A 12,621-nucleotide genomic window follows, 5' to 3' on the forward strand; every position below is an offset into this window, starting at 1 on the left:
GTATAATGTTGTAGTAAATAAGGTTAAACAGGCAAAACTGCTGTAATATCTGAGACTTTTCCTGAACTGCTCACATTTCCCCAAAGGAGGAAAGGTCCAGGCTTTTTTAAATGACTTTGTATTCGAAGCAGCAGCTGCAGATAATCATTACAGCAGAGAAACGATCCGACCTGACAGACTGAGGTTTCCATCAGCAGGATGGATAGATTTCAGGAGGAAGGAGAGAGAGAGCGACGCTGCTTCACATGGTCATAAATTAAAAGTGTCGGGATGACGCTAACGCTGGAGCTAATGAGTGGCAGCCATGAAGATAAATGTTGTAAACATTCCCGGCTCATGTCAAGGTGAACTGATAGAAAAACCAACAACAGCTCATTTAGGCTGCGTCAGGATCGTATTCGCGCTGTTATGAGCTTGAAAAGGCTCCTGAAATGGTTAAACTGTGTTTTCATGATGTTTTTACCTCCGTTCTGAGAGCTGAGCCTTTCATATGCTAATGTGTGTGAGCTGCAGTGCGTTTCCAATTAGATTAGCTGAAGGTTGGTGCATCCATCTGACAAAGAAAGAAAAAGTCAGAAACCTGTGGCTTCATACCTGCTGGTCTGTGAATGATCTGTCTCTCTGATAAACTGTCTCTCTCTCTAATGAAGTGAGACAGCTCACACGGTGACTGAAGCTAATTATTCTCTGCAGTACTTCAGTGTTTGTTTTCACCACTTCTAATTCTGTTTGTTCCTCCAAGCTGACTCAGCCGGCTGTAATCCTTCCTCTCTGCAGGACGGATACTTTATCTGCCCCCCCCGTCCCAACGCAGCTGTGAGCAACCAGGAAACGTAAATCAATACGTAGAAAGTTAAGAATGATCAGATCTTAATGGAGCTTTCCAGAATTATGTTATGACGTTATGACGTCATGAGCGCATGGCAACACGCCAGTGACGAGGCTGTAGCGTGTAGCATTCACATTCTGGACAGAGGTTTCCACGATGCCGGTGCCAGATGTGGTGTTACAGATGAGCTTCATACACGGGACATGGACATACACCGATCAGGCATAACATTATGACCACCTGCCTAACATTGTGTTGGTCCCCCTTTTGCTGCCAAAACAGCCCTGACCCGTCGAGGCATGGACTCCACTAGATGTTAGCAACAGATCCTTTAAGTCCTGTAAGTTGCGAGGTGGTGCCTCCATGGATCGGACTTGTTTGTCCAGCACATCCCACAAGGACCCAAGGACCCAAGAAACCTTGCTCCGTGGTCGGTCCAGTTCTGACGCTTGCGTGCCCATTGTAGGCGCTTTTGGCGGAGGACAGGGGTCAGCATGGGCACCCTGACTGGTCTGCGGCTATGCAGCCCCATACGCATCAAACTGCGATGCTCTGTGTATTCTGACACCTTTCTATCAGAACCAGCATTAACTTCTTTGGCAATTTGAGCTACAGTAGCTCGTCTGTTGGATCGGACCACCCGGGCCAGCCTTCGCTCCCCATGTGCATCAATGAGCCTTGGACCGCTTTTGATAGATACTGACCACTGCAGACTGGGATCACCCCACAAGAGCTACAGTTTTGGAGATGCTCTGACCCAGTCGTCTAGCCATCACAATTTGGCCCTTGTCAAACTCGCTCAAATCCTTACGCTTGCCTATTTTTCCTGCTTCTAATACATCAACTTTGAGGACAAAATGTTCATTTGTTGCCTAATATATCCCAGGCGCCATGATGGAGAGATAATCAGTGTTATTCACTTCACCTGTCAGTGGTCATAATGTTACGCTGTGCTGTCACTCGTCGTTTACACGTCTATTGACATCGTGACTAACGATTTTTCTGAAATGCTTGTTTTAACGATATTCCTTTGCATCTACGTTAAATTAAGATACTCCAATGGATCACTTTTCACTTTTTTGCATGATTATTTGCAAAGATACGGGCTTCTTCATGTTACAATGCCTCAGTTCGTTTGGAGTCTACATCTGAAAATGCTCCTTTTGGAGGGCTAGATGAGGGCTGATAGCCTTCGAATGCCCTCCCCTACGCGGCAGCAAAAAGCAGGATTAGGGCCAAGTGGTAGGGACAGGGGTTGTAAGAGCATCTCAAATATACACAGCCTGGACGTGTCGTTGAACTAATCCATGCTCTTGAATAATTCAGTAATTATGTACGTTAACTGGACTTCCTCTGCACAACGTTGGAACGTTTTTTTTTCCACATTCCAGCAACAGACCTCCTAAATCACTAAATACCTTTCACACACTGTATGTTGAGTTCAGCCTCTTTGATTTCTGTAAAGTGTTAGATTAATAAATCTTACAGATTATGTTCACATGTCACTGAATAATTGGTTTTATTTATATTTGTTATTAAATAGGCACATTTAGGAGCCTGTGTCCGGTTCCAAAGAAATTATATAGGGAGGCTCGGGAGGGTCTTCTTTTTTTTACATATATAATGAAATATAAGATTCAGCCCCCTCCCCACCCCAACCATTTCCCACTGTCCCTCATAAGTAATGAATGCTGCTTTGCCTTGTGTCGATCCCACTGCTGTGTGATGGCTGCAGGTATTTAATAATGAATAATAAACTGATTATTCAGTGACATGTGAACACAGACTCAGCAAAATGAAAGAGGCTGAACTCAACATGCATGAAGGCATTTTATAATATTAGCGAGGTCCGTGTGTGTGTGTGTGTGTGTGTGTGCCTCCACTAACTAAAGCCACGCAAATTGTGGCTTTAACTTTCTCTGCAGTGTTTATGGACACACCTCAGATCTGGAGATCTCAGCTGCTGTATATTTTTCAGTAAGGAGCGACATCGTGGCTTTGTTTGGCTGATCCTCTAACTCGTCCTCAAGCGCCACCAGAGGGTCAAACTTTACACTTATTCTGTGAAATATCTCAACACAGTTATGTTCAGACGTTCATGATCCCCAGAGGATGAATCCTACCGACTTTGGTGATCTTCTAACTTGTCCTCCTCTAGTGCCACCATGAGGTTGACCTTTGTGGTTTTAAGTAAAATGTCTTAACAACATTCATGGAGATGAATCGTAATAACTTAATCGTAATAGCTTTTATCTAGCGCCATCATCAGTTTTGTCCAATACTTTAGTTCATGACCAAATACCTGTAAAACTAATGACGTTCCCATCAGCCTCAGCTGTACTTTGTGTTCAGCGCTAATTAGCAAATGTTAGCATGCTAACACGCTACACTTGATGGTATTTTGTTTACTCTCTTCATCGTTCTTCAAGTTTGAGCATGTTATGATGTTTCTGACTGGACTGTATGAAAACTAACAGTATTGAATACTGAAACTGTGTTTGTGTAGAAGCCAGTATTTAAGTATCGTGACAAGACCAGTGCACACGGCTCACAGGTCTGCTTCCACAGCAGTTAACAGTCGTTCTGTCCTCCTGTCTGATCATCAGTCGTCTGAACATATAAGAAAACTCTGAGTGTTTGAGGCTTCACAGCAGCAAGTGGGTCAGTCAGTGTTTGAGGCCTGGATGTGTTAAACTGGGACAGCCCGAATAAATAATATGTAAAAATATACTTACAATGCAGAAAAGGCTGCTGGGGCTTGTCTCTCTGGGTTATTCCCCGTCGACTCAACACGCTGAGAGAAAAACTAACTTAAAGAACAAAACAGGCTCCGCTTCATCCATTAAATGAATCTTCTATTTAACCCTAAAACAAGATCATCTGCCAGTGGGTGAAATTATTTCACCAGTTAGACTTGAAGAGTTTCTTCATGACATGTTTCCTGCAGGTTCTCAAGTCTTCAAATTGAAGACGTTTAAAGACTTTTTTAAATGAAAAAGACCCTTTATTGTTTTTATATTAAGACTATAACAGAGGGAGACAGCTTTTACGATGGGAATGTGCTAAATAAATGACAGCAGAACAGGTGTGGGGCGGCTCCCGGTGAAAACTGGTTGGTGCAGTCCTGATCCAGTTTCTGTGGGTTGACACTGAGCTGATGAAGCTGATACAAACACACTCAAAGTAGCCAAAGTAGGGGGAGTGAATGAGCGGCTAATGCCCAAACTGGTACAATCCTAACTTGACCTAAAGTCTGAATAGTCTGGTCAGGTTCAGGAGGATTCCAAACCATGTTGACGATAGACGAATAGACGAATATAAGTAAACAGCTATGCAGATAAAATACTGATGTAAAAGGACAAAAAAAACCCTTACACCTTACTGCACTGTGATAACGGTGACAATGGTTTATTCTGTGCAGGTGATCATTGTGAGTGCCAACCAATTAGTGTTGCCCATATGCTGTTCTGTCAAGATTACATTCACTTCAAATAAAGGTTTTCTCCAATTTCCTTTTGTCACCAGCTGGCTGTTTATCTTCACCCTGTATCGCAGGAACGAGAGCAGACATCCTGAAATGACGGCGTGATAAACAAGGTTGTGGAGACCATGTGACATTAAACTGCCCGAGTTTCAGTTTGCCACTGTTGAAGTGACAGTTCAATCTGTATGTTGGTTCGGATGCAGGATTTTTTGGTTCAGTTGTTGTGTCTTAACAAACAACACGTGTGTGCATACGCCTCCTCCTTCTGCTCCTTCAAGGTTTCTCATCGCACTGTTGCAACATTCCTGGAAAGCCATTATTGCGACACAACATTGCCCACAATGACCAAATACGACCAGGGATGTTAAACAAGAACACCACGTTCATATTTTTTCCGCTGGCCACAGCTGAGTCATGTCGGCACATTACAGATGATTTATAATATATAATATATTAATATTTTCTGCTTAAGACCAGCTTGTATGCATCTCCTTGGAGTTAAAAGGTCAGTTAAGCCGATTTCTTTGGTCCCTCCTTAACCGTAATGAAATAGCCAAGACTCTGTATATACTATATATGTGTATATAAAAGCCTTGGTACAAGTTTAACAGGATTATAAGGGTCCTGATTACCTAACCAAGTCGTTTTTTATATCTAAACCTAGCCAAACCCTAAACCATGTGGTGTGAGATCAGATAATGGATCATAGCATCAGATGCGTCGTTCTGAGGGGCGTTGACCGACAGCTGTTTAGTTTGGAGGACTTGTTTATTCATGCGTCTCCATTTGATTCCATCTGTTTGTTCCTCTTCTGTCATGTTGGTTTTGATTCGAGGTCTTCGTGGATCCTCTCGGTCCCTCTTGGATCCTGCTGTTTTGATTGGGCCTAATTATCCTCAGTTCTGAATATCCTCGGGTCCCTTTCTGAAGAGATAAATGTGTGCACTTTGTGTTTTGGTAGTTTTCCACGGGTCTGTTTCACATTAGGTCCAAATTTTGGATGCAGACCTGTAGTTTGAATTTCCTCAGAGAACCAAATGTCTCCTTTGTAAAATCCAAACAGACTGAAGGTGTGAACGCACTGACGACAACCTGCAAAACAGCCGTTCACACATGAAATACCCACAGCTGCTGCTCGACATCCTCCTCAAACACCACTCCACTTTACACTGTCTGAGGGCGGGGGACACCCACATACGTGCTTCCATATCTGACTGTACATCCATAATGCAGCAGCTCCACACTCCACTGAGCTGATGTGCAGAACACGAGTGGAGAAAATGTTTCTGAACAGAGGGGCCGTCCTTAAAGATGAGCACTTTACATAATCCCCTCAGGACGGGGATGAGATGAGCGCTCGGCGTCTTCAGCAGGACGAGGACAGAGTCTAAACTGGGAACTTGAAGCTGAGACGTTCAGAGGACGGTTTGACGTCTGGCCTCTGGTTTGTTTGTTTACTCAGCGGGCAGGCTGGATGCTGATTGGCCTCTCTCATTCGTTGTCTGCGGTGGCACCAGCTCCTCACGGCTGACACCAGGGGCCACATTTATAAAGCTGTAAGTATGGTAAGGGCGGGACCTCCCACCGCGCCAACCCCCCTCCCCCCCCCCGCACAACTGCACAGACTCTGGCTCCAAATGACGTCACCAACACAAGATGACAGCGGCTGTATCCGAAAAGTTGTATACAGTCTACGCGTGAAACCAAAAGTCAAAGTTGATGTATTTTAACTTACGTCAGTTATGAACGTGAACTTCTTCTGAACATAACTGAGTAGTTTTGGGGCCTCGCTGGTGCTCTCCATAGAAGTTAATGGGAAGGATCGGTGTATCACCTGCACACACAGTTGGAGTTTTTGTACGCAGATTGAAGAGAGAGAGAGGTTGAAATACAGGTTTATATTTGAAATGGTGTATTCATGTTTTTTGACGGCTGCTGTCTGCTGGTTTTTGGAGGCCGAAAAGCCAGCCGGCCATGTCAGGACCAGCCAGCAGCAGGACAGACACCTCCCACAGTGTCCTCCGGCTCAGACATGTCTGAGACAGGACTGGGGGGAACTGACGGCTCAGTCAATTGATTTCTGGCGGTCGGCTGGTTTGTTTCTCAGATGAACAACGTGGCAGTGAGCAGCATCCGAGTGAGGACAGGTCTGAGTTATTTTTAGGAGAAAACAATACCAGTACATTTGTTCTGATATTCATTTCAGACTTTGAGAATCAGAGAAAAGAGAGGGGAAAAAAAGCATTTTACTCAGATGGAGAACAGCAGGGAAAGTAAACATGAAACATACAGACTGTGAATCCTGATAATACTGTTCAGCATCTTTACAAACTCATGCTGTTTGTACAAACTTTGTTCAAACTTACAGAGCTTTATTTCAGATTCCAGTGGAGATCCCAACATTTCCAAATATTCTAAACCTGAATTGGCTGAATTTTGGGAAACGTGTCAAAAAATGATGCAGCAGACGAGAGAAATACCCTCATTTGATGTAATGATGCTGAAACATCATATGTTGACTCTTGTGATTCTGATTTAATATTCTGATCAGCTGATGTTCAGAGCTGCTCTCCTAGAAATTGCGTTTATTTATTGCTGACTTGTTTTGCCAAGTACATTTTGAGGGGAACATAATGGGCGGCGTGACTCTCGCCCCCCCCCCGTCCACATGTCGACATGTCCTTGAGCAAGACACTGAACCCTAAGTTGCTCCCGGGAGGGGGCTCTTAACTTGAACTTGTTGTATCCTTATGAAAACATGGCTAATATATTACAGGCTGTATCAATATTTGTGTTTTTTCAGGCTTTGTGTTGCTGCTTGTACTGAGCGTCGTTGTCTCTCCGGCGTCTGTTTGATCTGCCTGTGAGTTTCTGTGTCGTCTGAAACAGCTCAGAGACGTCTGGAGTCTCTCAGTTCACTGCGAAAAAACACAAACAAGTTTATTTTCCTCTTCTGATGTTGACGGAGGATCGGGTCTCGTTTCAGCTTGTTTCTAATCACACACTGAAGCTTCAAAAGACCGAACCCCATCAGAGACATGTGACCCAGGTCGATGTCAGGCCGCCTCACACAGGAGTGCGTTTTCACTTCCTGTTTTTCCTTCAAACAGCTTCAGACTTTTTTCCCCAAATCAAAGCTGTTTGTGCTCAGCTGTTGAATGAAGGTTGTGTCGACCAATCAGGACAGTTTCCTGCCTCCTTGTTGACGTTAAAGCGTTGACATTTCACTGAACAGACTTGTGCGTGGCTGCATTGTGTATTAAATACATGTTTCCCTGCGTTACATTTTCATGGCTAAATGGTGCAGTTTTATTTTCTTTAGGCGTCTTAACAACACTTGAGTCTATAATTTGTTCTAAAAGCTATTTAAAAGAATCTATTTTAAATGTAATGGAAGCGAATAAATGACGTGTCGACTTTATTTGAGGTGTTTAAGCCGAGTTCCTGTTTGGCTGTGAGTCATTCTGATTTCTGCCTGAATTCAATTTGATCACAGCGAGAGAGAAACACGAAGAGAGTCGGAGCAGTGACAGCCGGAGTCGTGTGATATTTCACCTGGAGGACGAAGCTGTTTATTGTCCAGGAAAGAGACAGATGACAGTAAATAGAGCTTAACTTTAAATAAGACAATCAGAGCGCAGAGTGAGCGATGATGGACGTGTGCTGTCGCCTCAGATGGATTTTCTTCTTTCATCGTTCGGCTTGAGGCTGTCGCAGGATGACGAGCATCAATCACTGTCGCAGAAAACGGCAAACGTGTCCTCTGATGTAAAGACGTGTAAACACACAGAAATCTGTCCTCGGTGTGAGACCAGGACTGATCCAGCTCGCAGGGTCTCAGCGGGCTAAAGTAAAGTAAAGTACCCTTGTTGTTGAGGGTAATGAGCGCTGTCAGGATGTCATCCATCAGCACGCCGCTCCATCAGCTGCTGCTGTCGCTTCACGGCGGGCCAACGTCCAGGTCCAGATCAGCCGTTTGTCCCACCGAGACCTCCTCTGACTCTGGCTTTGACTGAGACCACAGCCTCTTCAGCCACCTCACCGCTGCAAGAAAACCTCCGGCTTTACATGTCGTTTGTCTCTCATAAAAAAGTACATTTTATTTAAAACAAGTGCATTAAGATGATTTCAACCCATTTCAAATATAAATCAACTTGTTTCAAGAACTTCCTACAATAAGGGTGTCGTGGGCTTGAAATAAGATTCTGGTTGAAATAATTATATATTATAAAACAACACTGGAGGTGTATTCAGAATGCAGTGAGTTTAAGATGTGGTGAGTTTTGAGATCAGCTCTCAAATATGTGTTTTGCTCATCGTTTCTTCACCTTAACGCAGAGTTTGACACTAGAGTTAATTTCTCTGAGCTCTCCTTAAAGCTCAGTTTGACACGATGTCACAAAATTGTTTCCATCAATGCACCAACGTTTCTACTCAGAAGTCAAGTGTAAAAACGTTTTTTTTTGGCGATGGAAACGCACTAAATAAAATGATGTTTGGGTTTTTAAAACTGAAAACAGAAAGGAACTTATTTTCCATCGCCGGTGGATTTTCTCAAAATGGCTTCAAACCTGCAGATAAGAATCTGTATCTTCAGATCGGCTCAGATGTCTGTCAAAATAAAAGCCCTGTGTGGAGCAGCGGCCGTGAAAGTAAAAGCCCACGTTGAGGACCTTTTTTGGATATAATCCTCCACCTCAAGACCCTCAGTGTGACTTCACAGGGATGTTTTAGAGCTGGTGAGTGCGCCGTTGTGAGGATGGAGCTGATCAGCAGGGTGTCCAATTAGGCTGCTAATTAAAATTGCAGTCCTCCACTCGTGGCAGGGACTCCAGAAGCCACCAGCAAGTTTTCTCCCCGAGAGTCTCTCTGCGATTTATTTAATAACACATTTGAAAAGCTCTGTGTGACTACAGCAAGATGCTCACGAACCACATCACAGTCATTATTATTATTATTATTATTATTATTATTGTTATTGTTATTATGATTACTGCCATGACTTGATGATGTCAGGACACTGTGATGTGCTGCAGAAGAAGGTCAGCGGCATTGAGGAACAGCAGTGTGGTCCTTTAAAGACAGGAGTGTGTTAATGAGAGCAGCTGATGTGCTTTAATGGAGCATCAATAACCGGATGCTGCTGTTTATTCAGCCCATAATGCATCACTAATACTAATGGGGGTCCTTATTATATCTTCATGTAGCTGCAGTTATTTTAGCCTTTACTGTACTGTGTGTGTGTGTGTGTGTGTGTGTGTGTGTGTGTGTGTGTGTGTATCATAGGTCAGAGCATCACCTCCATGAATCTCCATGATTTCTGATCCGATCTGTCTCAGGGTTTGGATTCAGAGCAGGACGTTGGTGCTTACATGCTTTTTGACTGAAGACATTAATCCTCCCAATCGATATTATAATCCGTACATGAACAGATTGTTTCACCCCTCTTTTTGTGACTTTAATTTCTTTGATTTGTTTTGACATGGTAAATCTTGCCCAGTCTGGGCCATCTGTCTGAAGTGGATACTGAGTTCAGATTTGTTTTGCACGCAGTTTCAGCAGATGCTCAAAAGCGACATATGTTTTTGTTCTTTGCGGTGGGCGACAACGGTCTCTTTTAACCATGACCACGGCCAAGTGGTTACTGTTGTGACCATGAGGATGAATATTGTTTTTGTGCCTAAACCTAACCGAACCTTAACCATTATGATGTAAGATCAGGCGAAACGCTTATCACCTGTAACAACTTATTTTGTTGTGTAATTTTGAGGACTTTTCATTATCTCATGTCGAACAGAAAATGTGAATCTCCACAGTAATCGACAGCCGTCAGATAAACAGGAAACATCAAGTCTTTAAGGAGTAAAACCTCAGTAAAGCATCTGAACTTCAGACGAGTTCTTTGTGTTCAGTTCTGGAGGAAATATACTTCCCTCTGTTGGTTAAAGCTGCAGCGCTCTGATAGCGTCAGCACTCAGACAGGTTTGTATTTACAGTACAGGCCTTTAATTTGCCGCCTGTGGCTGAGCGAGTCAGGCTGAGTGACATTTGTATTGCTGTCAGGCCCTCGGACGTCCGTCTTCTTCCCTCCTCCTCTTCCTCCTCTGTGAATCCTGATGAGGCGTCCGGCGGCGCTCGGCCCAACACGCCGGCCTCTGACTGAAGTGAAATCAATCAGCCCTTCAATCCTTCTCTAAAGGACCATTATCCTGCCCCGCCGGGCCTGTCGGCCTGTCTGCTGCGGGATCTATGACCTGATCCGCCTCTCTAATTCACACAGCAGAGCTCGCTAACTCGACTCTGACAAGAAACCCAACAACAGGAAGCAGAGGAAGGTCAGGATTTAAGGTTCAAACTCGATCTGTTTGAATTAATGAATATACTGCAGGATGTTTGGGAGCGACACTGAACAACATTTAACAATCAGAACACATTTCAACAAACCAGCTGCTGGTGCCTCTGGCTGGTTTTCAGCTTCCTTCCTCCATTAATTTCATGTCTCCTACACATTACTTTACATTACAGCAAACACGTTTTGAAAGAAAACCTAATACCGATCGGATTACATTTCTTTTTCCACATTTCTTTAACATAATGAGGAGAAAGTTTTTTAGAAACGTATGTGTGAAATATTCACCGACAACATATTTATTTATATTTGTTTTCCTACAGTGTCTGCTCGTGGTGATTAAATCGATGATGATCGTTGTAATCCTTCTGTTTAACCACTGATTAAAGGAATAGTTCAACATGGAAAATACACTTCTACCTGTAATCGAGTAGTTTTATATCACTATATTGGTACTTGTACTTAAGTAAAGGACCTGAATATGTCTTCCACATCTGTCCCTCCCTTTCTCTGTAGGCTTTTAGTGAAAGTGAAACATCTGCAGGAGGTGTTCAGCTTCATTGACTGTAACTTAGCAGTGAGTGAACGGCAAAGTGGAAGCAACTGCAAATATATTGAGTCTCATGTAACAACAAGGAACATGCTGTTAAATCACTGTTGATTCCCTCGAATCGGACTGATTCATTGTGTCATCTGAGTGGTTTAAAGTAAGCAGAAGTAGTACGAGTGGGTTTGAAGCTAACCGCTAACCCGCCGTGTCTCCACAGATTCCTCAGATCAGCTACGCCTCGACGGCTCCAGAGCTCAGCGACAACACGCGCTACGACTTCTTCTCCCGCGTGGTTCCTCCGGACTCCTACCAGGCTCAGGCCATGCTGGACATCGTCACAGCGATGGGCTGGAACTACGTGTCCACGCTCGCCTCCGAGGGAAACTACGGCGAGAGCGGCGTCGAGGCCTTCGTCCAGATCTCCAGAGAGTCAGGTAGGAAACCTCGATGAAGCTGGATGTTCTCTTCCTGAACTTAGTGAGATCTGAGAGGTTGTATTACAAACCAGCAAGCATCCCCCTGACATGATGAAACCTGGAGAGTGTTGAATGAACAGCCACTGCGGATGTTGTGGTGGTTTTTAAGCTGCTGGTTGTTAAACTCGCTGCTCTCCTGCTCAGCGTGTGTTGATGAGTGAACAGGAGGAGAGGTCGTGTAATCGACTCTTGATGTAATTACAGCAGAAGTCGACGCTGTTTTCTCCTCGGCTGGTCACTGTGAGGTAATCAGATGCGGCTCTCGCTGATTAAAATGTTATCGCACCCTGACGAGCTGCGACATTAATTACGTTGTAAGTGGCGTGTTCAGATTAATCCGCGGTAGCATGTATGTTGGAGATTAGCGCCGCTTGTGTGTGTTAGTTGAGTTCAGGTTCAGCGGTACCTCTTGGCCCCACTTGTATGATGATGCATTTGCATACATTTCAGCTGAGGAGTGAATGCTGTATCGGAGGGACACTTCGGTTTTGTAGACTTTTAATATTATTAATAAATACTTTCATCAGTTGTGTCAATAGCTGTGGCTGTTGATGTGGATGTGGCTACTGTGGCTAGGGAAAGATTTTTTGCCAAGAAAGCGATGTAAACTCTCTGATTTGAACTTGGTACTTTGATCAGACGTGATGGAGCACCGCTGGAGTTGTGATCCTTACGATTTCTGTTGATTTCGCAGCACCCCTGGTTACTGATGGTGCAAGTGTGATTTAATGCCACAGCAAACACTGCTTGAGCAGCTGCACTTCATGCTGCACACAGTGGTCCTCCACACAGCAGCAGGACGCGGTAAGAGAGTTGGTTTCCTCGCTGAGGAGTCGGAGGTGTGCAGCCTGTCGCCTACAGCTCTTCATATAACAGCTCACTGTGGCTGCTCCTTCTTCTTCCATTACTCCCTGCAATATTTAACCGCTAACC

At 44.1% G+C, this 12,621-nt stretch overlaps 1 protein-coding gene across 1 annotated transcript in view; it reads left to right on the forward strand.

Moving 5' to 3' along the window:
- The window catches only part of LOC139287168 (metabotropic glutamate receptor 8-like), a 104,295-nt gene that overhangs the window by 20,607 nt on the left and 71,067 nt on the right, over window positions 1-12,621 (forward strand). Inside the window, exon 2 of the mRNA XM_070908164.1 lies at window positions 11,430-11,646. Coding sequence (XP_070764265.1) covers window positions 11,430-11,646 — 217 coding nt within the window. The remainder of the gene's footprint in view (window positions 1-11,429; window positions 11,647-12,621) is intronic.

Source organism: Enoplosus armatus, chromosome 6 (assembly GCF_043641665.1).
Source record: "Enoplosus armatus isolate fEnoArm2 chromosome 6, fEnoArm2.hap1, whole genome shotgun sequence".
Classification (NCBI taxonomy): domain Eukaryota; kingdom Metazoa; phylum Chordata; class Actinopteri; order Centrarchiformes; family Enoplosidae; genus Enoplosus; species Enoplosus armatus.